General features: G+C 42.0%; 1 protein-coding gene across 4 annotated transcripts in view; it reads left to right on the top strand.

The window, feature by feature from the left end:
• RAB3GAP1 (RAB3 GTPase activating protein catalytic subunit 1) overlaps positions 1-27,430 on the top strand; it is a 92,499-nt gene that overhangs the window by 48,088 nt on the left and 16,981 nt on the right. For 2 of the 4 annotated variants that reach the window (XM_072122266.1, XM_072122268.1), the window contains exons 10-17: positions 1,189-1,257; positions 3,158-3,231; positions 3,972-4,064; positions 5,793-5,962; positions 11,722-11,823; positions 14,911-15,083; positions 16,214-16,268; positions 16,354-16,704. In XM_072122266.1, coding sequence (XP_071978367.1) covers positions 1,189-1,257; positions 3,158-3,231; positions 3,972-4,064; positions 5,793-5,962; positions 11,722-11,823; positions 14,911-15,083; positions 16,214-16,268; positions 16,354-16,704 — 1,087 coding nt within the window. The remainder of the gene's footprint in view (positions 1-1,188; positions 1,258-3,157; positions 3,232-3,971; positions 4,065-5,792; positions 5,963-11,721; positions 11,824-14,910; positions 15,084-16,213; positions 16,269-16,353; positions 16,705-27,430) is intronic. The other 2 variants (XM_072122269.1, XM_072122267.1) reach the window with 1 other exon arrangement.

Raw genomic sequence — 27,430 nt, 5'->3', positions numbered from 1 at the left:
CAGTTGTGGCCATACAGTCATCAGGTAGTGTTAGGTATTGTCCCTGGAAAGCTTTGTAATCAGACCTTTGTGTATGTGGTTAGTAGCAGCGGGACTGTGAAATAAGGATATATATTTCAGGATTGTAGCTTCCCCAAGTGCACTGCTGTGCTCTGTGCTGTCTGCAGGCAATATTGGGAATTGTCCCTGGTGAAATGTGTAATCAGACCTTTGTTTATGTAGCTAGTAGCAGCAGGGCTGTGAAATATGGGTTTACATTCCAGGATTACAGCTTCTCCAAGTGCACAGGGGGTGTGTCCTCACACTGCTGTGTTCTCTGCAAGTTATGTTAGGAATTATCCCTAGAGAGATGTGTTATCATACGTTTGTATGTTTAGTAGTAGCAGCAGGACTGTAAAATATGGATTAATATTCCAGGATTGTAGCTTCTTTAAGTTCACTGGCGATAAGATGTCCTCACACTGCTGTGCCCTGTAGTCTCTGACAGCAAAGTTGGGAATAGTCTCTAAAGAGATGTGTAATCATACCTTTGTGTATGTTGGTAGTAGCAGCAGGACTGTGAAATATGGATGTATAGTACAGGATTATACCTTTTCCGAATGCACTGGGGGACTGTCCTTACACTGCTGTGCTATGTGCTCTCTGCTTTTTATCCCTCCACAGCCTCTCACTTTGCTCTGAGTAAATGCTGTCACAGGTTTCTGTAACTAATAGCATGGCTTTGAGACTTTAGAGCAGTTCACTGCAGACAGCTAAGAGCACAGCAGTGTGAGGATGAGCACAGCAGTGTGAGGATGAGCACAGCAGTGTGAGGATGAGCACAGCAGTGTGAGGATGAGCACAGCAGTGTGAGGATGAGCCCCAAGCTGCAATCTTGGAATATAGATATATTTGCTGTTATAAACTACATACAAAAAGGTGAGATACGTCTTCTTCAGGCTCTTACCGTACACTGCTAATGAAGACACAGGCCTTTTCCATGTATAATTTTTATACTTTTCTTTCTTATAAAATCACGTTTCTTTTTATGAAAATCCTGATTGTCTCCTGACTCTGTCACTGTGTCTTCTCTGCAATTGTCAAGTTGACAACAATGACATTTCAGAATGAAAAGATCCTTTGTTCTCTTCCCGGAATTGGATTGTGCGGGACTCTGATCCACTAACCTCGTCCTTACTTGTCTCCTAGTGAATTACACTTAGCCACCACGTGGCCCTGTCTGACCGAAGGCATCATAGTGGACAATGACGTGTACTCGTAAGTAATACAGGGGGTTAGTCCTGGTGGTCTAGTGGTGCAATACAATATATTATGAATACCTTCAGTTTTCACTTCTAGGGGAGGGTATTGTCCCGTTCATGTGATGGAAACACACGAGGAGTAATAATAATTATAATAATTTCTTTAGTTTTATGCACAAAACATGACAAATTGGTCCCTGTCCCCACGTGGCTCACAATCTAAACAACCTAACAGTATGTTTTGGAGTGTGGGAGGAAACCGGAGGACCCAGAGGAAACACACACAAACATGGAGAGAACATACAAACTCTTTGCAGAGGAGTGATACCATATTCTGTATATTTTGCATTCTCTAGAAGTTTCCCGCTGTCCAGACCTTCTGAGCTCAACACCTACTCAATTCTCTCCCCTCCCCCCTCCATAGACTTTCATGTTATATTGTATCTCATTGAGCTTCTGATGGAATTGACCAGAGATATAACAATAATAGGAAGACAGTGACTAGAGAAAGTATTAGTCAATTTTGTTGAAAAGTTTGTGACTCTTTAAAGATATTTTTTTATATTGTGTGGAGGGGTGGGGGGGGGGGAGTGAAAATACTTCATTAAACATTGTTTAGTTTGTAAAGAAATTTGCCTACAGGATTGAAGAGGGGTCTCTCTCACCTCTCCTGTTTGATACAAAGCTTGCGGCTATTCCTTCCTTGCCCTATAGACTGCCAATGGTACGTGTGGCACCATACTGCTCCATACACAGGACGAAAGATAGGACATGTCCTATCTTTCCCATATTACGAGCCGTGTGCCATGGATTGCTATGGAGAGGGGAGGGGTCTACCCTCCTCCTTTCCATGGCGCCGGAGGTATACCTGGCAGTAGCCGTGCAGACATATGTCAGTGTGAATGTGCCCCAAAAGCTACAAGCTTTAGACAGATAAAGTCTTTATCCAGGGCAGGGAGGCACATCAGAGCTGACAGTGTATGTTGTGGCTGAGATAGCAGAGCTGAGAATGTAATTGTGTGTTATATGCATCTCATCATCTCTGATCTGTCTCATCTCTCTAACTATGTCTCAGATGCTAGTAAATGTTCAGAAGCTAAATGAAAGTGTATATAAACCCTGTACCTGATAATCTAAGCACATTGTCAGCTCACAGCATCTCATAGAACAGAGCATGAAGTGTCTGCTTAGAGAGTCCCCGCTCACACTCAGGAATTTTACATGGATCATCACTGAGTGATAGGAGCTAAATAAAACTGAGTAAAATTGTAAAGTAAGGGCTTAAAAATTATCTGTATTGTGTAAACATCACTAAGGGATTGAAATTTGAGACTTCTCTTTCATGGGTAAAGCCCTTTAACCCTTCCTGCTCACTCCCTGGCTGTAGTATGCTATGAACAGTATTTTCAAAGTTCAAGTTGAAAGTGAAGGGGTAATAGATGTGAGCTCCTGCAGTCTCCATATATACATAAGGTACTAGGCTGAAAGACGCATTGCTATGGAGGGAGGAGCTTGATTTTTATTTTTTCAACTATGCAGAAATTTTTTATTAAGTATATTGGAAAAGTGTTTTTATCAACCCTCCTCCCCGCGCACAATATAAAAATTACCTCAAATGATGGTTACACTTCAAGTCCCCAACCACAGCGCTGCTCTCTTCTGCTCTATATGACACTCCTCTTAGTCACCTGTACTGAATGCCACTCAGTACACTATGTTGGCTACGTCAGTAAATTACGCCGGATTTGCAAGACCCCCAAGAGCTTATTGAGCACTAAGAGGACCCCCTAGATGCTTCAGTCTGTTTTTTGGTAGATTGGGTCGAGCTGAGCCACCCAGTGTTTAGTATGTAGCATCTAGTTTTGGAGAATTTTCATTCTGCTGAGAAACGTTTCACTTTTTGCTTCAATTTACAGGGATTTGGATCCACTACAGGCTCCCCAGTGGTCAGTCCGAGTAAGGAAAGCGGATAATCCTCAGTGTATGTTAGGTAAGTAGTCACAGGCTGGGTAATAGCCATTATTTCCTTAGCAACACAATATAAAGTTTTTTTGAATTTTTACATTCACACTTTTTCTTTATAATTGCTTCCATGCGACTAATGTAAAAATGAAATCAACCTTTTCAATTCTAATCTAATAAAATATAATAATATTTACAATATTTATTGTGCTTTACTGTGCTTACAGCTCCAATCCACACCTATGCGTCTCCATGGTAACAGACTAAGACTATACCCTGTGTGGTAGTCTGACCTTACTGTTATGCTCTCTCTTATCTGTCTTTTATAATTATTCTTTTATATTGTTAGTGTGATTTTAGGAGATGGACAGATCAAACGGTGACTTGAGAATTGGGACTGTGCAGGAATTATTAGAAATCTTTTAGCAGAAGGAAACATTGGTCTACATAGGGGCTGCATACCCAAAAATGTACTAGATATTTTAAAATAAAGAGTTCCCGAATTTATTTGTTCCTCATTGACATTATAGGGCAGATTTATTAAGTGTCTGAAAGCCAGAATATTTCCAGTTGCCCATGGCAACCAATCACAGCACCCCTTTAAAATATTCATGAGCACTGGTAAAATGAAAGCTGAGCTGTGATTGGTTGCCATGGGCAACTGGAAATATTCTGATTTTCAGACACTTGATAAATCTGCCCCTATATGAGAGAACTCGCCTCCCGATATCTGAGTAATGCAACATTTCACCTTTATGTCTTATTCAGGCGACTTTGTTTCAGAGTTTTTTAGACTTTGCCGTCGTAAAGAATCCACTGATGAGCTACTTGGAAAATCGACCTTTGAGGAAAATGGGAAAGGTAAAACCTACATTATCTACCCCCAAAACTATGTATTGAGCTGCATAGTGGGATGTTGGCCAACCCCTTTAACAGGGGAGAGGAAGACTAGCACCACCGGCAGCTGGTATCTCTGTGGTTGGTAAAATTGAATTTCGCCTTGGTTCTACTTTGTTTGCGATTCAGGGGAACATGTCATAGATGTGTTTTATGGGTATTAAGTTTGAGTATCCCCCAAAAATTTAATATGAAACAGGCAGCGACTATATTTTAATTGTTAAAAGGGATGTTTACAAGAGAAGGAAATTATCCTTAAATGAAATAATTTCCTGGGTCACCGTGATGCAGAATCTGGTCTTAACATTATTATTTACGTCCTGCTTGGTCCCTAAACATGATGCAAAGATGCAAATTAACTGAAAGTGCTCTGGGGGCGTCGCCGGAGCCTCTGTGGTCTCCGGGGATCTATATATTACTCCACTGTTATCACATTTACACTTCATCATACTGCAACCGACATCAGATTCCTGCGCATGCGCATTGGCTTCCGTTGGGATGCTTTCTGGGACGGGAGCTACTGCACATTCCCAGGAATTCAAAGCCGAAGCCCTGTGGCATCAAACGCTGGATGAAGCGTGAACGTGGAAGGAGGGGTGTAAAAGACAGAGCCCACACACCCCAGGGGGGGCTCTGTTGATGGCCCCAGTGCACTTACTGTTGTCGAATTTTAGGGGTAAAGGAGAGTGTAAATGAGAATATAAAGACCAGATCCTGCATCACGGTGGCCTATAGAATCTGCATGTGGGGCCACTATGGCAAATAGATTAAACATGGCAGCCCTTACATAACAATCCATTACTCACCTGTCCCAAACTTGGCCACCAATATCCAAACACTGCCCTCACCGCTACTGTGCTCCTTTATTCAATGTCTCCTAGCTCAGCCAGTCAATGGGCAGCTTGGTGATCAGCCTCAGGCTGTGATTGGCTGAGCCGACATCTCCATGCACTTCCTGTGTGTCAGGGGGACAGCAGGAAGTGGAGAGCAGCTGGACTAGAATCGGGGGAAACGGTGAGAAATGTCTTGTACTTTTAGGGATCTAATGTTTACATTTTTTAAGGATATGTTCTGCCCATGTAAGGATATGTTACATTTTTTAAGGATATGTTCTGCCTATTTAAGGATATGTTCTGCCTATTTAAGGATATGTTCTGCCTATTTAAGGATATGTTCTGCCTATTTAAGGATATGTTCTGCCCATGTAAAATCCATTTACTTAGATTGTTTGCCGTGTTTAAACCCTCATCAAGGACTTACTTATGGTAAATGGAGCTGTTAACCTAATGATCCACTATTTGACGCCCCGAATGATCAGCTATAATCTTTATGAAACAAGTGTTCAGTTTTCCTGCAGTGCCCCCGCAGGTGAAATGAAGTATTGCAGCTCTTATTAAATCTGTCCATTGTGGCCTTTGGGAGCCATTTCTATTATGTGTATTTAATGACAGTGTGAATTATTCTAATGCACTTAAATGTGCATATTTTTTTATACCCCAGATTACCAATGGAGGTTTAGATTTTTTTTATATCTAATATGATAAAACACTGCAAAAATGTGTCTTTTTTTTATTAGTAAGATGTAGGGATATGCAGCGAGGCAGAATAATCTGGTTGCTAAGTAGCATCTCGCCGATCTTTGTAAATGAATACTTCTCCGCATTCGGTGTCCTTTGTGTTCCCTCTTTCTAGACGCAGCTGATATTAGCCAGGCTCTATCCAAGCTCACCGAGCCGGCACCAGTCCCCATACACAAGCTGTCCGTCACCGGCATGGTCAGCAGCGCCAGGAAGAAGATCCGCAAGCACCGGGGGGCCGATGAGACCCCATTAAGCAGCGATGTCCTCAACGCCATATTATTTGTAGGTTCCACCTTGAACTTTCAGCTGTTATATATTTAGATCTTTCTCCCCCATTATACGCGACATGACCCTAATCTCACAGATTCATCTTAGCAGCTAATACACGTGTTAATTAGAAGGTGCTGTAGTGTTGCTTGAGTGTGAATTAATCATATCTGTTGTTTACCTTGTTAACGGTTCTGCCTCCTGAATATATCGGGGATGTTATGGCGCTAGAAACGTTTCTCTCTGCTCCTGAAATCTGACAAGTGCGTAATCGGGATATTTATACCCCATGAATATCTGTCACATTAATCAGCTACAAGTCATAGAGCAGATTACAGGAAATATCTATCTATATCTAATATGTATCTGCTATATCATTATCTGTGTAAAGGTTTATCTATTTTTAATTGTATATGTTTATTATCTATCTATCTGTCATCTATCTCCTATCTATCTATCTATCTATCTATCTATCTATCTCCTTCCTATATATCTATCTATCTCCTATCTATCTATCTATCTATCTATCTATCTATCTCCTATCTATCTATTATCTATCTATCTATCTATCTATCTGTCATCTATCTCATATCTATCTATCTATCTATCTATCTATCTATCTCCTATCTGTCTCATATCTATCTATCTATCTATCTATCTATCTATCTATCTATCTATCTATCTATCTATCTATCTATCATCTATCTATCTATCTCCTATCTATCTATCTGTATCATATCTATCTATCATATATCTATCTATCTCCTATCTATCTATTATCTATCTATCTATCTGTCATCTATCTCATATCTATCTATCTATCTATCTATCTATCTATCTATCTATCTATCTATCTCCTATCTGTCTCATATCTATCTATCTATCTCCTATCTATCTATCTATCTATCTATCTCATATCTATCTATCTATCTATCTATCTATCTATCTATCTATCTATCTATCTCCTATCTATCCATCTATCCATCTATCTATCTCATATCTATCTATCTATCTATCTATCTATCTATCTATCTCCTATCTATCCATCTATCCATCTATCTATCTCATATCTATCTATCTATCTATCTATCTATCTATCTATCTCCTATCTATCTATCTATCTATCTATCTATCTATCTATCTATCTATCTGTCATCTATCTCATATCTATCTATCTATCTATCTATCTATCTATCTATCTATCTATCTATCTATCTCCTATCTGTCTCATATCTATCTATCTATCTATCTATCATCTATCTATCTATCTCCTATCTATCTATCTGTATCATATCTATCTATCATATATCTATCTATCTCCTATCTATCTATTATCTATCTATCTATCTATCTGTCATCTATCTCATATCTATCTATCTATCTATCTATCTATCTATCTATCTCCTATCTGTCTCATATCTATCTATCTATCTCCTATCTATCTATCTATCTATCTATCTATCTCATACCTATCTATCTATCTATCTATCTATCTATCTATCTATCTCCTATCTATCCATCTATCCATCTATCTATCTCATATCTATCTATCTATCTATCTATCTATCTATCTCCTATCTATCCATCTATCCATCTATCTATCTCATATCTATCTATCTATCTATCTATCTATCTATCTATCTATCTATCTATCTGTCATCTATCTCATACCTATCTATCTATCTATCTATCTATCTATCTATCTATCTATCTATCTCCTATCTATCCATCTATCTATCTCCTATCTATCTAAAAGTAGGAGAAAGTAGGCAGCACTCCAAAACAGTCCAATTGATGGTGTTTAAAGGTGAATTCTTTATTCCATAATGCCAGGTATAATAAAGTGCAACGTTTCGGCTCAACTTGGAGCCTTTTTCAAGCCAAGTTGAGCCGAAACGTTGCACTTTATTATACCTGGCATTATGGAATAAAGAATTCACCTTTAAACACCATCAATTGGACTGTTTTGGAGTGCTGCCTACTTTCTCCTACTTTTGTCTGCGAGAGACCTGAGGCCTGGTCTCATTGTGCCTGCACCCACCTGCATCTGAATTGTTTGTGTGCTGCTTACATTTTCTTCAAGTATCTATCTATCTATCTATCTATCTATCTATCTATCTATCTATCTATCTCATATCGATCTATCTATCTCATATCGATCTATCTATCTCATATCGATCTATCTATCTCATATCGATCTATCTATCTCATATCGATCTATATCTATCTATCACATATCTATCTATCTATCTCATATCTATCTATCTATCTATCTCCTATCTATCTATCTATCTATCTATCTATCTCCTATCTATCTCCTATCTATCTCCTATCTATCTCCTATCTATCTATTATCTATCTATCTATCTATCTGTCATCTATCTCATATCTATCTATCTATCTATCTATCTATCTATCTATCTATCTATCTATCTATCTATCTATCTATCTATCTCCTATCTGTCTCATATCTATCTATCTATCTCCTATCTATCTATCTATCTATCTATCTCATACCTATCTATCTATCTATCTATCTATCTATCTATCTATCTATCTATCTCCTATCTATCCATCTATCCATCTATCTATCTCATATCTATCTATCTATCTATCTATCTATCTATCTCCTATCTATCCATCTATCCATCTATCTATCTCATATCTATCTATCTATCTATCTATCTATCTATCTATCTGTCATCTATCTCATACCTATCTATCTATCTATCTATCTATCTATCTATCTATCTATCTCCTATCTATCCATCTATCTATCTCCTATCTATCTAAAAGTAGGAGAAAGTAGGCAGCACTCCAAAACAGTCCAATTGATGGTGTTTAAAGGTGAATTCTTTATTCCATAATGCCAGGTATAATAAAGTGCAACGTTTCGGCTCAACTTGGAGCCTTTTTCAAGCCAAGTTGAGCCGAAACGTTGCACTTTATTATACCTGGCATTATGGAATAAAGAATTCACCTTTAAACACCATCAATTGGACTGTTTTGGAGTGCTGCCTACTTTCTCCTACTTTTGTCTGCGAGAGACCTGAGGCCTGGTCTCATTGTGCCTGCACCCACCTGCATCTGAATTGTTTGTGTGCTGCTTACATTTTCTTCAAGTATCTATCTATCTATCTATCTATCTATCTATCTATCTCATATCGATCTATCTATCTCATATCGATCTATCTATCTCATATCGATCTATCTATCTCATATCGATCTATCTATCTCATATCGATCTATATCTATCTATCACATATCTATCTATCTATCTCATATCTATCTATCTATCTATCTCCTATCTATCTATCTATCTATCTATCTCCTATCTATCTCCTATCTATCTCCTATCTATCTATTATCTATCTATCTATCTATCTGTCATCTATCTCATATCTATCTATCTATCTATCTATCTATCTATCTATCTATCTATCTATCTCCTATCTGTCTCATATCTATCTATCTATCTCCTATCTATCTATCTATCTATCTATCTCATACCTATCTATCTATCTATCTATCTATCTATCTATCTATCTCCTATCTATCCATCTATCCATCTATCTATCTCATATCTATCTATCTATCTATCTATCTATCTCCTATCTATCCATCTATCCATCTATCTATCTCATATCTATCTATCTATCTATCTATCTATCTATCTATCTATCTGTCATCTATCTCATACCTATCTATCTATCTATCTATCTATCTATCTATCTATCTCCTATCTATCCATCTATCTATCTCCTATCTATCTAAAAGTAGGAGAAAGTAGGCAGCACTCCAAAACAGTCCAATTGATGGTGTTTAAAGGTGAATTCTTTATTCCATAATGCCAGGTATAATAAAGTGCAACGTTTCGGCTCAACTTGGAGCCTTTTTCAAGCCAAGTTGAGCCGAAACGTTGCACTTTATTATACCTGGCATTATGGAATAAAGAATTCACCTTTAAACACCATCAATTGGACTGTTTTGGAGTGCTGCCTACTTTCTCCTACTTTTGTCTGCGAGAGACCTGAGGCCTGGTCTCATTGTGCCTGCACCCACCTGCATCTGAATTGTTTGTGTGCTGCTTACATTTTCTTCAAGTATCTATCTATCTATCTATCTATCTATCTATCTATCTATCTATCTATCTATCTATCTCATATCGATCTATCTATCTCATATCGATCTATCTATCTCATATCGATCTATCTATCTCATATCGATCTATCTATCTCATATCGATCTATATCTATCTATCACATATCTATCTATCTATCTCATATCTATCTATCTATCTATCTCCTATCTATCTATCTATCTATCTATCTCCTATCTATCTCCTATCTATCTCCTATCTATCTCCTATCTATCTATTATCTATCTATCTATCTATCTCCTATCTATCTATCTATCTCCTATCTATCTATCTATCTATCTATCTCCTATCTATCTATCTATCTATCTATCTCCTATCTATCTATCTATCTATCTCATATCGATCTATCTATCTCATATCGATCTATATCTATCTATCACATATCTATCTATCTATCTCATATCTATCTATCTATCTATCTCCTATCTATCTATCTATCTATCTATCTATCTATCTCCTATCTATCTCCTATCTATCTCCTATCTATCTCCTATCTATCTATCTATCTATCTATCTCATATCTATCTATCTATCTAAATATCCAAAAAACAGGCAGCACTCCAGATGTGTGAAGAAACGTGGTTCTATTTTATTCCATAATGCGCAATTACAGCAACGTTTCGGCTCAAGAGAGCCTTTTTCAAGCTTGAAAAAGGCTCTCTTGAGCTGAAACGTTGCTGTAATTGCTCATTATGGAATAAAATAGAACCACGTTTCTTCACACATCTGGAGTGCTGCCCGTTTTTTGGATATTTTGTTACCAGAGGATCCGAGGCCCGATCCTAGGATGCCTGCACCCACTACAGCTAATCAGATAGTGCCGCTGGATCTTTCTACAGGTATCTATCTATTTCATATCTATCTATCTCATATCTATCTATCTCATATCTATCTATCTATCTATTTTCCAAAAATAAGACCTAGTATGATTATTCAGCCTCATCGGAGTAGGGCTGTAATATTAACACTACAGTACTCCAAAAATAAGTCCTAGTTGCAAATGTCTATAGCTACTGAACCATGGTACCTAGAAACACAGCTCTGGTGTCATTTTAAAGAGGAGACATGCCCTTTACTTACACATTCTTGTCTTTCTTCGGGCCACAAGAAGTGTAATTTTCATAGCTCCCACTTGTGACTGTCTGCGGATATCTCTGTGTTTGTGGCACCTAGAAAAACAATATAAGAGGTGAAATTCTTCTCTTTCAAATGATACCAGAACCTGTTTATAGGTTCTGGTTGGGAAGATATCACTCTTTGGCTCCAGCCTGTCAGTTGAACCAAGTATGGAGGAGGAGGAAGCTGGTTACAGGCAGCTACATGGAAAGTGCCATTGCTAGACATGAGGAATTGGGGGTCATAGAGGCTTGAATGTGACATCAGATAATTGTTGGCAGATTAGTCTTCATATTAGCTGAAGGCGGAGGATGTACATACATGTGATCAGATCTTAAAGGGGAGGTTGTTACACTTATATTATTCTATTTAATTCTATTTTCCTTATCCAATAAACTGTTACATGTTTCAGATTCCAGTTCGCCTCTACTATATGATCCTACAGCAATGAACACGTCTCTTAATATAGAGGATATTAAACCTTTACATTTTCCTGCAGTTCCTGTTTCCAGATGCAAAATCCCTGGATGGAGGAGAGTCCAGGAACAGCAGCTCTAATGATGATTCTACAGCCCAGACTGACAGCGAGGACTATGTACCTGTATGTGTGTGTATATAACCAATATGAACATGTAGGGAGTTTCTCAATGCTTTAAACTTTACATTATTGCATTATATGTTGTTATACTCCAGAGCTCACTCACTATTCTGCTAGAGGAGTTACCATATACATTAAAGGTTGAGTAATGAGTTCAGCTCTAGTGTTTAATACAGGATGTAACTCAGGATCAGTACAGGATAAGTAATGTCATGTATGTACACAGTGACTGCACCAGCAGCAGAATAGTGAGTGCAGCTCTGGAGTATAATACAGGATGTAACTCAGGATCAGTACAGGATAAGTAATGTCATGTATGTACACAGTGACTGCACCAGCAGCAGAATAGTGAGTGCAGCTCTGGTGTATAATACAGGATGTAACTCAGGATCAGTACAGGATAAGTAATGTCATGTATGTACACAGTGACTGCACCAGCAGAATAGTGAGTGCAGCTCTGAAGTATAATACAGGATGTAACTCAGGATCAGTACAGGATAAGTAATGCCATGTATGTACACAGTGACTGCACCAGCAGCAGAATAGTGAGTGCAGCTCTGGAGTATAATACAGGATGTAACTCAGGATCAGTACAGGATAAGTAATGTCATGTGTGTACACAGTGACTGCACCAGCAGCAGAATAGTGAGTGCAGCTCTGGAGGATAATACAGGATGTAACTCAGGATCAGTACAGGATAAGTAATGTCATGTGTGTACACAGTGACTGCACCAGCAGCAGAATAGTGAGTGCAGCTCTGGAGGATAATACAGGATGTAACTCAGGATCAGTACAGGATAAGTAATGTCATGTATGTACACAGTGACTGCACCAGCAGAATAGTGAGTGCAGCTCTGGGGTATAATACAGGATGTAACTCAGGATCAGTACAGGATAAGTAATGTCATGTATGTACACAGTGACTGCTCCAGCAGCAGAATAGTGAGTGAAGCTCTGGAGTATAATACAGGATGTAACTCAGGATCAGTACAGGATAAGTAATGTCATGTAGGTACCCAGTGGCTGCACCAGCAGCAGAATAGTGAGTGCAGCTCTGGGGTATAATACAGGATAAGTAATGTCATGTATGTGCACAGTGACTGCACCAGCAGCAGAATAGTGAGTGCAGCTCTGGGGTATAATACAGGATGTAACTCAGGATCAGTGCAGGATAAGTAATGTCATGTATGTACACAGTGACTGCACCAGCAGCAGAATAGTGAGTGCAGCTCTGGGGTATAATACAGGATGTAACTCAGGATCAGTGCAGGATAAGTAATGTCATGTATGTACACAGTGACTGCACCAGCAGCAGAATAGTGAGTGCAGCTCTGGGGTATAATACAGGATGTAACTCAGGATCAGTACAGGATAAGTAATGTCATGTATGTACACAGTGAATGCACCAGCAGCAGAATAGTGAGTGCAGCTCTGGAGTATAATATAGGATGTAACTCAGGATCAGTACAGGATAAGTAATGTCATGTATGTACACAGTGACTGCACCAGCAGCAGAATAGTGAGTACAGCTCTGGGGTATAATACAGGATGTAACTCAGGATCAGTACAGGATAAGTAATGTCATGTATGTACACAGTGACTGCACCAGCAGCAGAATAGTGAGTGCAGCTCTGGGGTATAATACAGGATGTAACTCAGGATCAGTACAGGATAAGTAATGTCATGTATGTACACAGTGACTGCACCAGCAGCAGAATAGTGAGTGCAGCTCTGGGGTATAATACAGGATGTAACTCAGGATCAGTACAGGATAAGTAATGTCATGTATGTATACAGTGACTGCACCAGCAGCAGAATAGTGAGTGCAGCTCTGGGGTATAATACAGGATGTAACTCAGGATCAGTACAGGATAAGTAATGTCATGTATGTACACAGTGAATGCACCAGCAGCAGAATAGTGAGTGCAGCTCTGGGGTATAATACAGGATGTAACTCAGGATCAGTACAGGATAAGTAATGTCATGTATGTACACAGTGAATGCACCAGCAGCAGAATAGTGAGTGCAGCTCTGGGGTATAATACAGGATGTAACTCAGGATCAGTACAGGATAAGTAATGTCATGTATGTACACAGTGACTGCACCAGCAGCAGAATAGTGAGTGCAGCTCTGGGGTATAATACAGGATGTAACTCAGGATCAGTACAGGATAAGTAATGTCATGTATGTACACAGTGACCGCACCAGCAGAATAGTGAGTGCAGCTCTGGGGTATAATACAGGATGTAACTCAGGATCAGTACAGGATAAGTAATGTCATGTATGTACACAGTGAATGCACCAGCAGCAGAATAGTGAGTGCAGCTCTGGGGTATAATACAGGATGTAACTCAGGATCAGTACAGGATAAGTAATGTCATGTATGTACACAGTGACTGCACCAGCAGCAGAATAGTGAGTGCAGCTCTGGGGTATAATACAGGATGTAACTCAGGATCAGTACAGGATAAGTAATGTCATGTATGTACACAGTGACCGCACCAGCAGAATAGTGAGTGCAGCTCTGGGGTATAATACAGGATGTAACTCAGGATCAGTACAGGATAAGTAATGTCATGTATGTACACAGTGAATGCACCAGCAGCAGAATAGTGAGTACAGCTCTGGAGTATTATGAAGTATGTACCAGTGCAGTGAATGCTATATTAAATTTGTCATGCATGGCACTATATATACCACCTCTCGGCATACAGTACATCACTATGTGTGTTATTACATTTTGTGCGTCTCCCTTGCCCTTCCTTAGAGACATGTTATATCTATTAAGGAAGGAGCCAAAAATGAGTAAAATACAATAAGTTATGGGCACATGGGTGACGCTATGTGTCACTGTTATTTTATGCTGCATGAATTCTAGGAATATCTCCTGACTGTCGCTTTAAATGAGGTGCAGGTTTCTTTTTGGTTTCTTTTATTTTTTTGCGCCGATGCGCGTTTCTAAAATTTTGAATATTCCCAGCCATCTGTTGTTGGCCATTAGACGACCTCATTTGTAATGCAACAATGCTGAAATTATTGTAAAGTGCTTGAATTATGTATGTCTGGTGTAATTGTCTCTCTGTGTGCAGAACCTGTACAGCCAGCTGAAATCGGCCCCATCCGACAGCCTGACGTACAAGCTGGCGCTGTGTCTCTGTATGGTCAACTTCTACCACGGAGGGGTGCGAGGGGTGGCGCACTTGTGGCAGGAGTTTGTGCTGGAGATGCGCTATCGCTGGGAGAACAATTATCTGGTCCCAGGGTGCGTATATTAGTATCAACAAGATTGTATTGAATTAAAAGCATTACAGGGACTTACAATTGGTCATGGCATAACATCTGCCCCTCGCAGGGGGGTCTCATAGAAGTTATAGAGTGATACATAGTCTGCAACTGTATCAAGCAAACTGAACAAATGAATGGGGGAAAGAGGGGGGCAAAGGGCTGGAGTAACCTGAGAATGGAATTCCTACAAGAACAGTATAGGTGGTCGCTAAAGGTGACAATGGTAACAAGCATACGTATTGTAATCTACTAATGTCCTTAAGGGGACAAAGTCAGAGCCCTCTGAACGGTAGGTGAACCCTGTGCACTGATCCATGGGTTCCAAATGCGTATATTAAGTATCATCTGATGTAACATACCTGTGTTCTGTGTTCTGCTATAGGTTTAGGAGTTATGGAGCTGTGAATACTCGCAGCAGAACACAACTCCGGGGGCTATAGGTAAGGGTACATTCACACGCGGTATGCCCGCCGTGTGCTGGAGAGGAGGAGGAGGAGGTGACCCCTCCTCCCTCCATAGAGAATAGCGGCTCACGGACGCACACTCGCAGAAAGATAGAGCATGCTCTATCTTTTTGCCGTGTGCGGCCCGAATCAGCGACACACGTGTGGCACCGAATCCCCGCCGTGCCGCTATTGCTGTCTATGGGGACGTACATGTGGCCGTAAACGCTGAACATATCAAATTATCCTCTACAATGTTTGTTTGCATCTCCATAGTAACAGACAACAAACTATCTAAGTGTAGTCTGAACCTGCAGTCGCACTTCCGTAAATTCTCTGCTTCTTGTTAATCGATTAAATTCAGGATCACATAATTTTGAGAACAGAATTTGCGAGAACAGGAGGATTATATCAGGTTATTTGTCTGTTATAATGTGAATTTATAGGACTGTGTCGCACTTTTATATAGAGAGTTATAGGAAAAATACTTGGTTTTTCCTTTTATTTTTTGATGCCAAAAATTTGCTTGCATTGGTAGATAATAACGATTTACTTCCCCATCTGGAAGAACCCCTTTGTATTTTGACACTGATCTTGCTTGAACCTATGAGGGGTATACGACATGTCCGACCTAAGGGTCTTATCACTTTCCCTGTTTTTTTAGATTAAGTAATGGACCCCCTGATCTCAAGTGCTGCTTACTCCACCAGAAGCTCCAGGTACGTGTTCTGCATCTCATGGTGTTGGACCTCAGATGCGTCTGTGAGATAACGGGACATGTAAATGTTACCTTCCCTCCCTCAGATGCTGAACTGCTGTATCGAGAGGAAGAAATCGAGAGACGATGGTAAAAAGGCCAACGCTCCCGACTCCACCGATTCAGTCCTGAATAAGGCAGCGAGCGATTCCACTGCCGAGTCCGAGAAACATAAGTACGATGTGGGCAAGTCCTGGGACTCGTGGAGTGACAGCGAGGAGGAGTTTTTTGAGTGTCACAGCGACACCGAGGAATTGAAGGAAAGCGGACAGGACGCGCAGAAGAAGTCGGCCAAAGAGGAGGTGAAGGAGGCGCTGAAACCTGATGGACGCTTACACCAGTCTGGAAACCTGACCCTACTGCACACCAGAGAGCCGCTGTATATCCCTATCACACAGGTAATACCTCTGCTGCCTGATATCACTATGGATTAGGGGGTTACACGTCAGAGCAGGTATCTCTTATGCTAATGTGATCCAGTAAAGATTAATAGGGTTAAAATTAGGGGCTAATATGGGTTGTGTCAATTAGCCTATCCCTGATATGGGGGTTATCAATGTGGGACACAACTGGAGAGCTGCTACAAAGTGCACTACCACCTGGTAAAGATATTAAAGGGGTATTCCCACTAAGACAGGTCCAATATGTCTCTATCAGTCATGCTGTACACAATTTCAGTTTCCCCTAGACACAACCCTGTAATTTCTGACTTGGGGTCGAGCGCCATCTTGGATTTCTGTGTGAGATGCTGAGATTTCTGTCTCTTTCTGCTCTGAGCCTGTAGCCCCGCCCCCTGCATGGAGCTCAGAGACTCTCACTGATCACTTCCTGACAGGAGAAGCTGCAAACTACAAGGAGATAAGTGATCAGGGGGAAGGGGGAGTCAGGCACAGATCTGTGAGATGTAGCAGGGCTGATAGTGTAACAGTGTAAAAGCCTCTGTCTCTCAGCCTATGTGTAATCTCATGCATCTCGGATCTGTCTCATCTTTCTATGTGTCAGTGTGTTAGTACAATGTCAGAAGCCAGATAAAAGTGTATATACACCTGTACCCTGATAATGTAACCACATTGTCACCCAATAGGACTAGAGGGATCATGAAGTGTCTGCTTAGAGAGTCCCCACCCACACTCTGGGATCTTACACTGACCATCACTCAGTGAGCTAAAACAGCAAAAAAACTGAGTAAAATTGTAAAGTAAGGGGTTAAAATGATCTTTATTGTGTTGACATCACGAAGGGAATGAAATGTCAGAATTTTCTTTTGTGGAAAAACCCTTTTTAGGGCATCAATTTACCAGACATGCCATAGATATCTAATAGAAGTGATATCCGTTCTACCTATGCTAAAAGGGTGTAGCAGAATAGTAATAATGATTACCTATCCTTATGATAAGTATCAATCCAACACCTGAAGCCTACAATGGTCAGGCACATGTCCTTCCTGTTTGTAGCTCAGTCCCATTAAAGGGAACTTACCACCATGACGTCCCCGCCATCTTTATTGCCCTAATATGTACATTTTGTAAAGCTGCTACTGGGGTGTGGAGTAGCCGGACCTGAGGCTACACGTCGCGGCTACTCCACGCCCCAGTAGCCTCTTTTCTCCTCCTAACTTGAGATCTTCGGCGCGCAGCTCCTCGTAGCTGTGCGCCTTCGTCCGAGTATCCGGCGTTCTGTGCATGCGCAGAACACGTCCGCGGCTGTGCAGCCACAGCTCTGGAGCCGCAGCTACTGAGCATGCGCAGAACTCCGGCTTCTCGGACGAAGGTGCACAACTACGAGGAGCTGCGCGCCGAAGATCTCAGGGTAGGAGGAGAAAAGAGGCTACTGAGGCGTGGCATAGCTGCGACGTGTAGCCTCAGGTCCGGCTACTCCACGCCCCAGTAGCCGCTTTACAATATTTACATATTAGGGTATTAAAGATTTCAAAAAATAATAGCGGGGACGTGAGGATTAGCTCTAAAAAGGGCTATCCTCACGTCCCATACATCCAACCTACCCACCGATCTACCTTTATAGCTAGAATTGTGGTGGTAGGTTCCCTTTAATTGATTGGAGCTAAGCTGCAATGCCAAACTCAGCCACCATGGAATATATGGCGCTACACTTGGCACTGAAGATGCTGTGGCTATCATTAGCTGATCAGGGGGAGTGCTGAGCGCTGATGCCCCACCAGCCTGATACTGTACTCCAAGCATTGTCTATTTTTGCCATTGTGCTGGTGCATGTGCCGCTCCTTACATCAATTTCTACGGAAGTTCTGAGATCTCAGATGTACGCCATCAGTTGGGTGTAGACGCAGGATTATCCATTTAGGACATACCCTTTAAGGGATATCTATAAGCAGATATCCACCTATCATGAAGGGGGTCAGTAATAGAGGGAGTCTCCCTTGAAGGTTTTGCTTCTATTTTAGAAGATTTTGGCTTATCCGGCATTGAACAATTGATTGTGTAAGTTTCTACGTTTCCTCTAACGAACCTTTCTGATAATCTGCGTCTTTCTCTCGGTGCAGACTTAAGAGGTTTTCATTGAAATCTCTGATCTCCGGATCCATTATTCTCGGTGAATGACAGGAGACCTTGTTACTAATTATTAATTAAGCAGACTTTTTCGGGCCCCTATTGAAGCGCTGTGTGTGTGTGCACAGTATATTATCCACAGCATAAAACCACTATACTGTCTGAGCGCTTCCATTATATCGCTGGAGGCGCCGCTGATGTGACATTGCACATCCTATTGTGATGCCTGCATTGTGTATTAAATACAGTCGTCTCACACTTAGGAGACAAAAGGAAACTTTCTTGAAGAGTCGGCGCCCACTTACAGACGCCTCTATAAACAATCACTAACAAAGCTGTTATTTATGTGTTATGTAACATCCTGGAAGCCGAGCTGCAAGTCTATTGAAAATCCACCAGAGAAAAAGGGGGCAACTCGGCAAGCAGAATAGTGAGTGCAGCTCTGGGGTATAATACAGGATGTAACTCAGGATCAGTACAGGATAAGTAATGTCATGTATGTACACAGTGATTGCACCACCAGCAGAATAGTGAGTGCAGCTCTGAAGTATAATACAGGATGTAACTCAGGATCAGTACAGGATAAGTAATGTCATGTATGTACACAGTGATTGCACCACCAGCAGAATAGTGAGTGCAGCTCTGAAGTATAATACAGGATGTAACTCAGGATCAGTACAGGATAAGTAATGTCATGTATGTACACAGTGACTGCACCAGCAGCAGAATAGTGAGTGCAGCTCTGGGGTATAATACAGGATGTAACTCAGGATCAGTACAGGATAAGTAATGTCATGTATGTACACAGTGACTGCACCAGCAGCAGAATAGTGAGTGCAGCTCTGGGGTATAATACAGGATGTAACTCAGGATCAGTACAGGATAAGTAATGTCATGTATGTACACAGTGACTGCACCAGCAGCAGAATAGTGAGTGCAGCTCTGGAGTATAATACAGGATGTAACTCAGGATCAGTACAGGATAAGTAATGCCATGTATGTACACAGTGACTGCACCAGCAGCAGAATAGTGAGTGTAGCTCTGCGGTATAATACAGGATGTAACTCAGGATCAGTACAGGATAAGTAATGTCATGTATGTGCACAGTGACTGCACCAGCAGCAGAATAGTGAGTGCAGCTCTGGAGTATAATACAGGATGTAACTCAGGATCATTACAGGATAAGTAATGTCATGTATGTACACAGTGACTGCACCAGCAGCAGAATAGTGAGTGCAGCTCTGGGGTATAATACAGGATGTAACTCAGGATCAGTACAGGATAAGTAATGTCATGTATGTACACAGTGACTGCACCAGCTGCAGAATAGTGAGTGCAGCTCTGGAGTATAATGCAGGATGTAACTCAGGATCATTACAGGATAAGTAATGTCATGTATGTACACAGTGACTGCACCAGCAGCAGAATAGTGAGTGCAGCTCTGGGGTATAATACAGGATGTAACTCAGGATCAGTACAGGATAAGTAATGTCATGTATGTACACAGTGACTGCACCAGCAGCAGAATAGTGAGTGCAGCTCTGGAGTATAATACAGGATGTAACTCAGAATCAGTACAGGATAAGTAATGTCATGTATGTACACAGTGACTGCACCAGCAGCAGAATAGTGAGTGCAGCTCTGGGGTATAATACAGGATGTAACTCAGGATCAGTACAGGATAAGTAATGTCATGTATGTACAGTGACTGCACCAGCAGCAGAATAGTAAGTGCAGCTCTGGAGTATAATACAGGATGTAACTCAGGATCAGTACAGGATAAGTAATGTCATGTATGTACACAGTGACTGCACCAGCAGCAGAATAGTGAGTGCAGCTCTGGAGTATAATACAGGATGTAACTCAGGATCAGTACAGGATAAGTAATGTCATGTATGTACAGTGACTGCACCAGCAGCAGAATAGTGAGTGCAGCTCTGGAGTATAATACAGGATGTAACTCGGGATCAGTACAGGATAAGTAATGTCATGTATGTACACAGTGACTGCACCAGCAGCAGAATAGTGAGTGCAGCTCTGGAGTATAATACAGGATGTAACTCAGGATCAGTACAGGATAAGTAATGTCATGTATGTACACAGTGACTGCTCCCGCAGCAGAATAGTGAGTGCAGCTCTGGAGTATAATACAGGATGTAACTCAGGATCAGTACAGGATAAGTAATGTCATGTATGTACACAGTGACTGCACCAGCAGCAGAATAGTGAGTGCAGCTCTGGGGTATAATACAGCATGTAACTCAGGATCAGTACAGGATAAGTAATGTCATGTATGTACACAGTGACTGCACCTGCAGCAGAATAGTGAGTGCAGCTCTGGAGTATTATACAGGATGTAACTCAGGATCAGTACAGGATAAGTAATGTCATGTATGTACACAGTGACTGCTCCAGCAGCAGAATAGTGAGTGCAGCTCTGGAGTATAATACAGGATGTAACTCAGGATCAGTACAGGATAAGTAATGTCATGTATGTACAGTGACTGCACCAGCAGCAGAATAGTAAGTGCAGCTCTGGAGTATAATACAGGATGTAACTCAGGATCAGTACAGGATAAGTAATGTCATGTATGTACACAGTGACTGCACCAGCAGCAGAATAGTGAGTGCAGCTCTGGAGTATAATACAGGATGTAACTCAGGATCAGTACAGGATAAGTAATGTCATGTATGTACAGTGACTGCACCAGCAGCAGAATAGTGAGTGCAGCTCTGGGGTATAATACAGGATGTAACTCAGGATCAGTACAGGATAAGTAATGTCATGTATGTACACAGTGACTGCACCAGCAGCAGAATAGTGAGTGCAGCTCTGGAGTATAATACAGGATGTAACTCAGGATCAGTACAGGATAAGTAATGTCATGTATGTACAGTGACTGCACCAGCAGCAGAATAGTGAGTGCAGCTCTGGGGTATAATACAGGATGTAACTCAGGATCAGTACAGGATAAGTAATGTCATGTATGTACACAGTGACTGCACCAGCAGCAGAATAGTGAGTGCAGCTCTGGATTATTATACAGGATGTAACATTGCACCTTTTTTTCTTCCCGGAAATGTTCTTCTTCCAGATAATTAGCAGTTTCTTCTGAGATGTTGTTTTCAGCATTGTTGACTCTCTTTGTATGTCGGTGTTGGATAGTCTCAGCCTTGCCGCTTGTAATTGGTTTTAGCCATTATGCAAAATCATTTATTTGATCTGTTTGTTGTAATGTGACAGCAGCTTCTTGTGTAAGTGCTGGAATTATAGGCCGATGATTTCACTTTCTGATGGCGCCGACTGGGAAATGTTTAATGTAAAGATTTTTTTTTAGTCAGCTTGAAATGCATTAAGCAGCGGAGCAGTAATGTCACCTATTAAAAACGGGCAGAAACCCGACACAGACACACGGCAACATAAATTTGTTTTGCATTTGGATTAAAGATGCCGTCCACATCTAGCAGACACAAGTAGCTGAAGATACCTGTCACCAGGGTCCTCATGTACACTAAAGACAGACATGCAGGAGCCCATCACACCTGCAGTGCAAAATCTACCTCACTGCCTTTTATAAGCATTTGCATTACAATATAATTGTGTGTTATAATTCACCTTGCACCCTGACAGAATCCTCTGTGTAGTCCCAGGGGTTGGGCTTTAGTTTGGATGCATTTCAATTAACAATATGTGACTTGTTTCTGCGTGAGACTCCTCAGCTCTCAGCCCCCACCTTTGCGCTCCTTACAGCTCCTCCCTCTCCCCACTGATGTCATCTCACTAAGCTGAGAGCTCTGTGAGGCAGGAGCTGTATAGGAGCTGCACAGGAGCACACAGGTGGGGGCTGAGAGCTGAGGAGTCTGCAGCACAGACAAGTCATATGTTGTTATTTGAAATGCATTTAAACCAAAGCCCAACCCCTGGGACTACACAGAGGATTCTGTCAGGATGCAAGGCAAGTTATAACAAACAATCATATTGTAATGCAAACGCTTAGAAAGGCAATGCAGGTGTAATGAGCTTCTGCATGTCTGTCTTTTTTTTTATGTCTTTTTTTGTTTTAATGGGGATTTTGAATACATGTCGAATATGTGTTTCCTTTTTTGCTTGACAACATCTCAGGAGTGTCTTATAATCTGAAAAATAAGGTAAGTTAAACTTACCAGCTATGAACTAAGGAATGGCGCTATTCTGGAGACACATCCTTTGATGGGGATTCCCTCTCGCCAAAAAGGGTCTCGGTTCTCAGGAGATTTTGGAATGATCATGTTCTATCCAATGCCAAATAATGCAGCTCCCTCCCCACTTCCTGTCATGTGCTTAGAGCAGGCGCGGGAGGGAGGGGGATGGTGTGGAGGAAAAGAAGAGCGTATAATCAGACACAGACTGCAGCTGCCCCTCCCCTAGGACTCACCACATGCTGCTGGCAGGGAGCCAGGTAATGTGAAATAAACTTCTATAAAGTACTGAAACCAGCAAAGCATAGGCTAAAAAATGACATTCCTGGTGACAGGTTCACTTTAAGATTCGATGCAGTTTTTAGTTTCTCTGTAAATGTTATAAAATCCCCTTCTGACTCCTGCACTCGCAGAGTAAAACCCTGCGAGCGCTTATTTACTTCTCCCCTAGAACTTAGTAGACTCTTGTCCCTGCAGATGTAGTAGCGGTTCCTCTCTGCTGTGCGGTGTACTCTACAGCCGCAGGGCACCAGGGGAGATGCAATCAGGCCCTATTTAAAGCTCACCCCGAAAACCAAAAGCTGCTCTATTTGCTATTAGCGGAGCCCCACGGAGTGTAATACTTGCTGTACGGCCTCCACAGCTGCGCTGCCCCTGCACCTCCTCCACCTTAGGACTGACGTGTCCTCATATGCTCTGATCCATAAATATATATATATACATTGGGTGTCTGCCCGTGACATTTTTTTTTTTTGTGGGGGGGGGGTGCATATAGGGTTTAGGATTTACAAATGTCCACAGTAATTAGCCAAATAAAGTTTTTTTTAACAATTTTCTGTACTTTCATGACACTTCATTGGATAATTTGTTGTGATGTATAGGGGCAACACAATTTTTTGGGGTTAAATAGCTTGTATTCTGTAATGTTTAGCAGTTTTCCCCTCGGCAGCCTCTGCCTTTAATCCTCAGAGCCGGTGCCTGGAGACTAGATGCTGGGATGTCTCCCATACACTGCACACAGAAAGGAGAATCTGCTGTATAACACTCACCACAAGCAGCTGCAGGATCCTATAGACTGTTATGGAGAAATACAGACCAGTAGGGATGTCTATAAAGCACTTTGGGTTAGATAGAAACCTTCTCTTAGCTCCAGCGGATGTGTACAGATAATGCACTTGGACCCTGTCCCCTCTACATTTGACCTCCTTCAGGTATTTAAGACATATGCTATCTATGCAAATCCCCTTTCAGTACCCTAAAGAGAAAAAGTGATAGTAAATTTTAAAAAAATATGCAACATTGCTTGCCGTATATTTTCATACATATTTAAAGGAAATCTAACATGAAAATGAAGCGTGATGAACCAGGGGCACTAACTCCTAGATCCAAGCACCGTGACTGTGGTAATCTTCTTACGTCAGCAATCAACTTTTAAAATTATGTAAATTTACCATAGAAGGCTCTGGGTGTGTTACCAGAGCCCCTCTGTGCTGCAGAATTGCAGGCTGTTACTCTGGGCAGGACACTCCCACTGTATATGATAACAGCAGACAGAGGAAGGGGGAAGTGCTGTGGAAACAGGGGTGAGTCAGGGTAACAGTCTGTGAAGCTGCAACATGGAGGGGCACAGGTTACACCCCCAGGAGCCATTCGGGCTCATTAGCATAATTCTTATCATTAATTTTTAGAAGGAAGGAAGTCCTGGACAACTAAAACAAGTATAAGAATATTACCACTGTTATCTGTTAGGTGTGAATTGGGTAAAGAGGGTAAACCTGCAGTACCTGGCACGTCCATTAGGCACCAGGGGCGCTTTTGTTTCCTAATCTTCTACAACCCAGTTCCTGAGTCTCCTCTACGTTTTACACATTATAATATTCATCACCCAAGGCACGAAAACCCCAATGTACAACTTCTGAGCCCACAAATAGGCCCTTAGGTGACGCCCGGCGCTCCGTCTGATCCGGAGCCTTTATATATGTTTATTACGAGGCGACTTCCATCTCTGCCTCACAGACTTGTCTTTACTTAGTATAACAATGTGTTGGTGCAGCGCGGCCCCCGCCATGAATATTAATCTACCGCTGTGTTTGCAGGGGGCTCAGTATATGGAGCGCCGCGGTGTCTGCAGAGCCACAACATTCCCCCCCCCCCCTTAATTTCTCACTCCGGCTCCGGCAATTATAACCGGATACAAGAGACTTCCCTGAGAGCGGTGATATAGGTGACATTGCTGGGAGCCGCTCCGTCACTCGTCATGATCGTGGTCCATCTACAGCCCTTTAATTAAAGGGACAGTCTGTCCTGTCTCCTGCACTTCACTGTCCTGTCCTTATTCCTTTCCGGGAATTGCAAGCCAGGATTTATTACATTATTATATGCAAAAACGTATATAACTTCTAAAGCCTCCCCCCAATATGACTCCAATGGTGGCTTTCCTGCATGTGACAATTCACTGGCCTAGGGATATAACGAGCCGTGCACCTGTGTGACATCACATGACCAGGGATATAACGAGCCGTGCACCTGTGTGACATCACATGACCAGGGATATAATGAGCCGTGCACCTGTGTGACATCACATGACCAGGGATATAATGAGCCGTGCACCTGTGTGATTTCACATGACCATGGATGTAACGAGCCGTGCACCTGTGTGACATCACATGACCAGGGATAAAATGAGCCGTGCACCTGTGTGACATCACATGACCATGGATGTAACGAGCCGTGCACCTGTGTGACATCACATGACCATGGATGTAATGAGCCGTGCACCTGTGTGACATCACATGAACAGGGATATAATGAGCCGTGCACCTGTGTGACATCACATGAACAGGGATGTAACGAGCCGTGCACCTGTGTGACATCACATGAACAGGGATATAATGAGCCTTGTACCTGTGTGACATCACATGACCGGGGACATAACGAGCCGTGCACCTGTGTGACATCACACGACCATGGATGTAACGAGCCGTGCACCTGTGTGACATCACATGAACAGGGATATAATGAGCCATGCACCTGTGTGACATCACATGAACAGGGATGTAACGAGCTGTGGTCTTGTGTGACATCACACGACCAGGGATATAACGAGCCGTGCACCTGTGTGACATCACACGACCAGGGATATAACGAGCCGCACACCTGTGTGACATCACACGACCAGGGATATAACGAGCTGTGCACCTGTGTGACATCACACGACCAGGGATATAATGGGCTGTGCACCTGTGTGACATCACATGCCCGGGGATATAATGAACCTTGCACCTGTGTAACATCAAATGACCAGGGATATAACGAGCCGTGCACCCGTGTGACATCACATGACCATGGACATAATAAGCTGTGCACCTGTGTGACATCACATGACCAGGGACATAACGAGCCGTGCACCTGTGTGACATCTCATGACCAGGGACATAACGAGCCGTGCACCTGTGTGACATCTCATGACCAGGGACATAACGAAATGCGCACCAATACGACATCACATGACCGGGGACATAATGAGCCGTGTACCTGTGTGACATCACATGACCGGGGACATAATGAGCCGTGCACCTGTGTGACATCACATGACCGGGGACATAATGAGCCGTGCACCTGTGTGACATCACATGACCAGAGACCGGTGTTTATCCACAGTAAACAATGAAGCCTCCTGTGGGATGTCAGCAGGCAAAAATCTAGAAAACCGTGAAGAATTGATACAGAAAATATATTGGAAAATTGTATTATATTTCATTTCACAAATAATACGAATTACTTTCTTAAAGTAGAAAACCCCTTTAAGGGAGCGCTGTTCACCACCATGACCAATCAGCTTCTATGTGACATCATATGGCATGAAGCAGGAAGCTGTACGGGTGCATGGCGGAGCCCTTCTGTGTTGTAGAGTGTAAGCTCTTCTGGTCACTGGTGCTGCGGATCAGTAATACCTTGTAATATTCTCCCTCTGTAATCATCTCTGGTCCTTACTCTTCTCCCAGTCTTCACGCTTCATCCTTAGACTCCGTCTCCATGTAAATTCATCCATCACGTCGCGGTAAAATCGTTACCTTCACAGCCCGTCAGGATTTTACCTTGGGGAGAGCAATAAGCTGCAGGTAATGGAAAGAGTCAATACTCCCCCCCCCCCCCCCCCCCCCGTCCCATCGTGGGACCCACTATAAATGCTTATTGCGCCCCGTCTTCAGTTCCGTCCCTCCGGCTCCTCATCCGCTCTAAATGTCAGCGTCTTTCCAGGCGCTAATGATTCCTTCTGGAGAGAAGCCGGAGAAGCCGTACACATTGTGTTTGTCTTTCATCCTATTAATCTGCAGTAATAGTTGACCCATGTCTGTCCTCCCTCCTAGGACCAATCAATATCCACATTTAGAAGCCTGACCCTGTCCTGCAGCCGGG

This window comes from Engystomops pustulosus, chromosome 8, assembly GCF_040894005.1.
Source record: "Engystomops pustulosus chromosome 8, aEngPut4.maternal, whole genome shotgun sequence".
Taxonomy (NCBI): domain Eukaryota; kingdom Metazoa; phylum Chordata; class Amphibia; order Anura; family Leptodactylidae; genus Engystomops; species Engystomops pustulosus.
The sequence above is the reverse complement of the archived record's forward strand: the minus strand, read 5'-3'. Positions and strand labels throughout refer to the sequence as shown.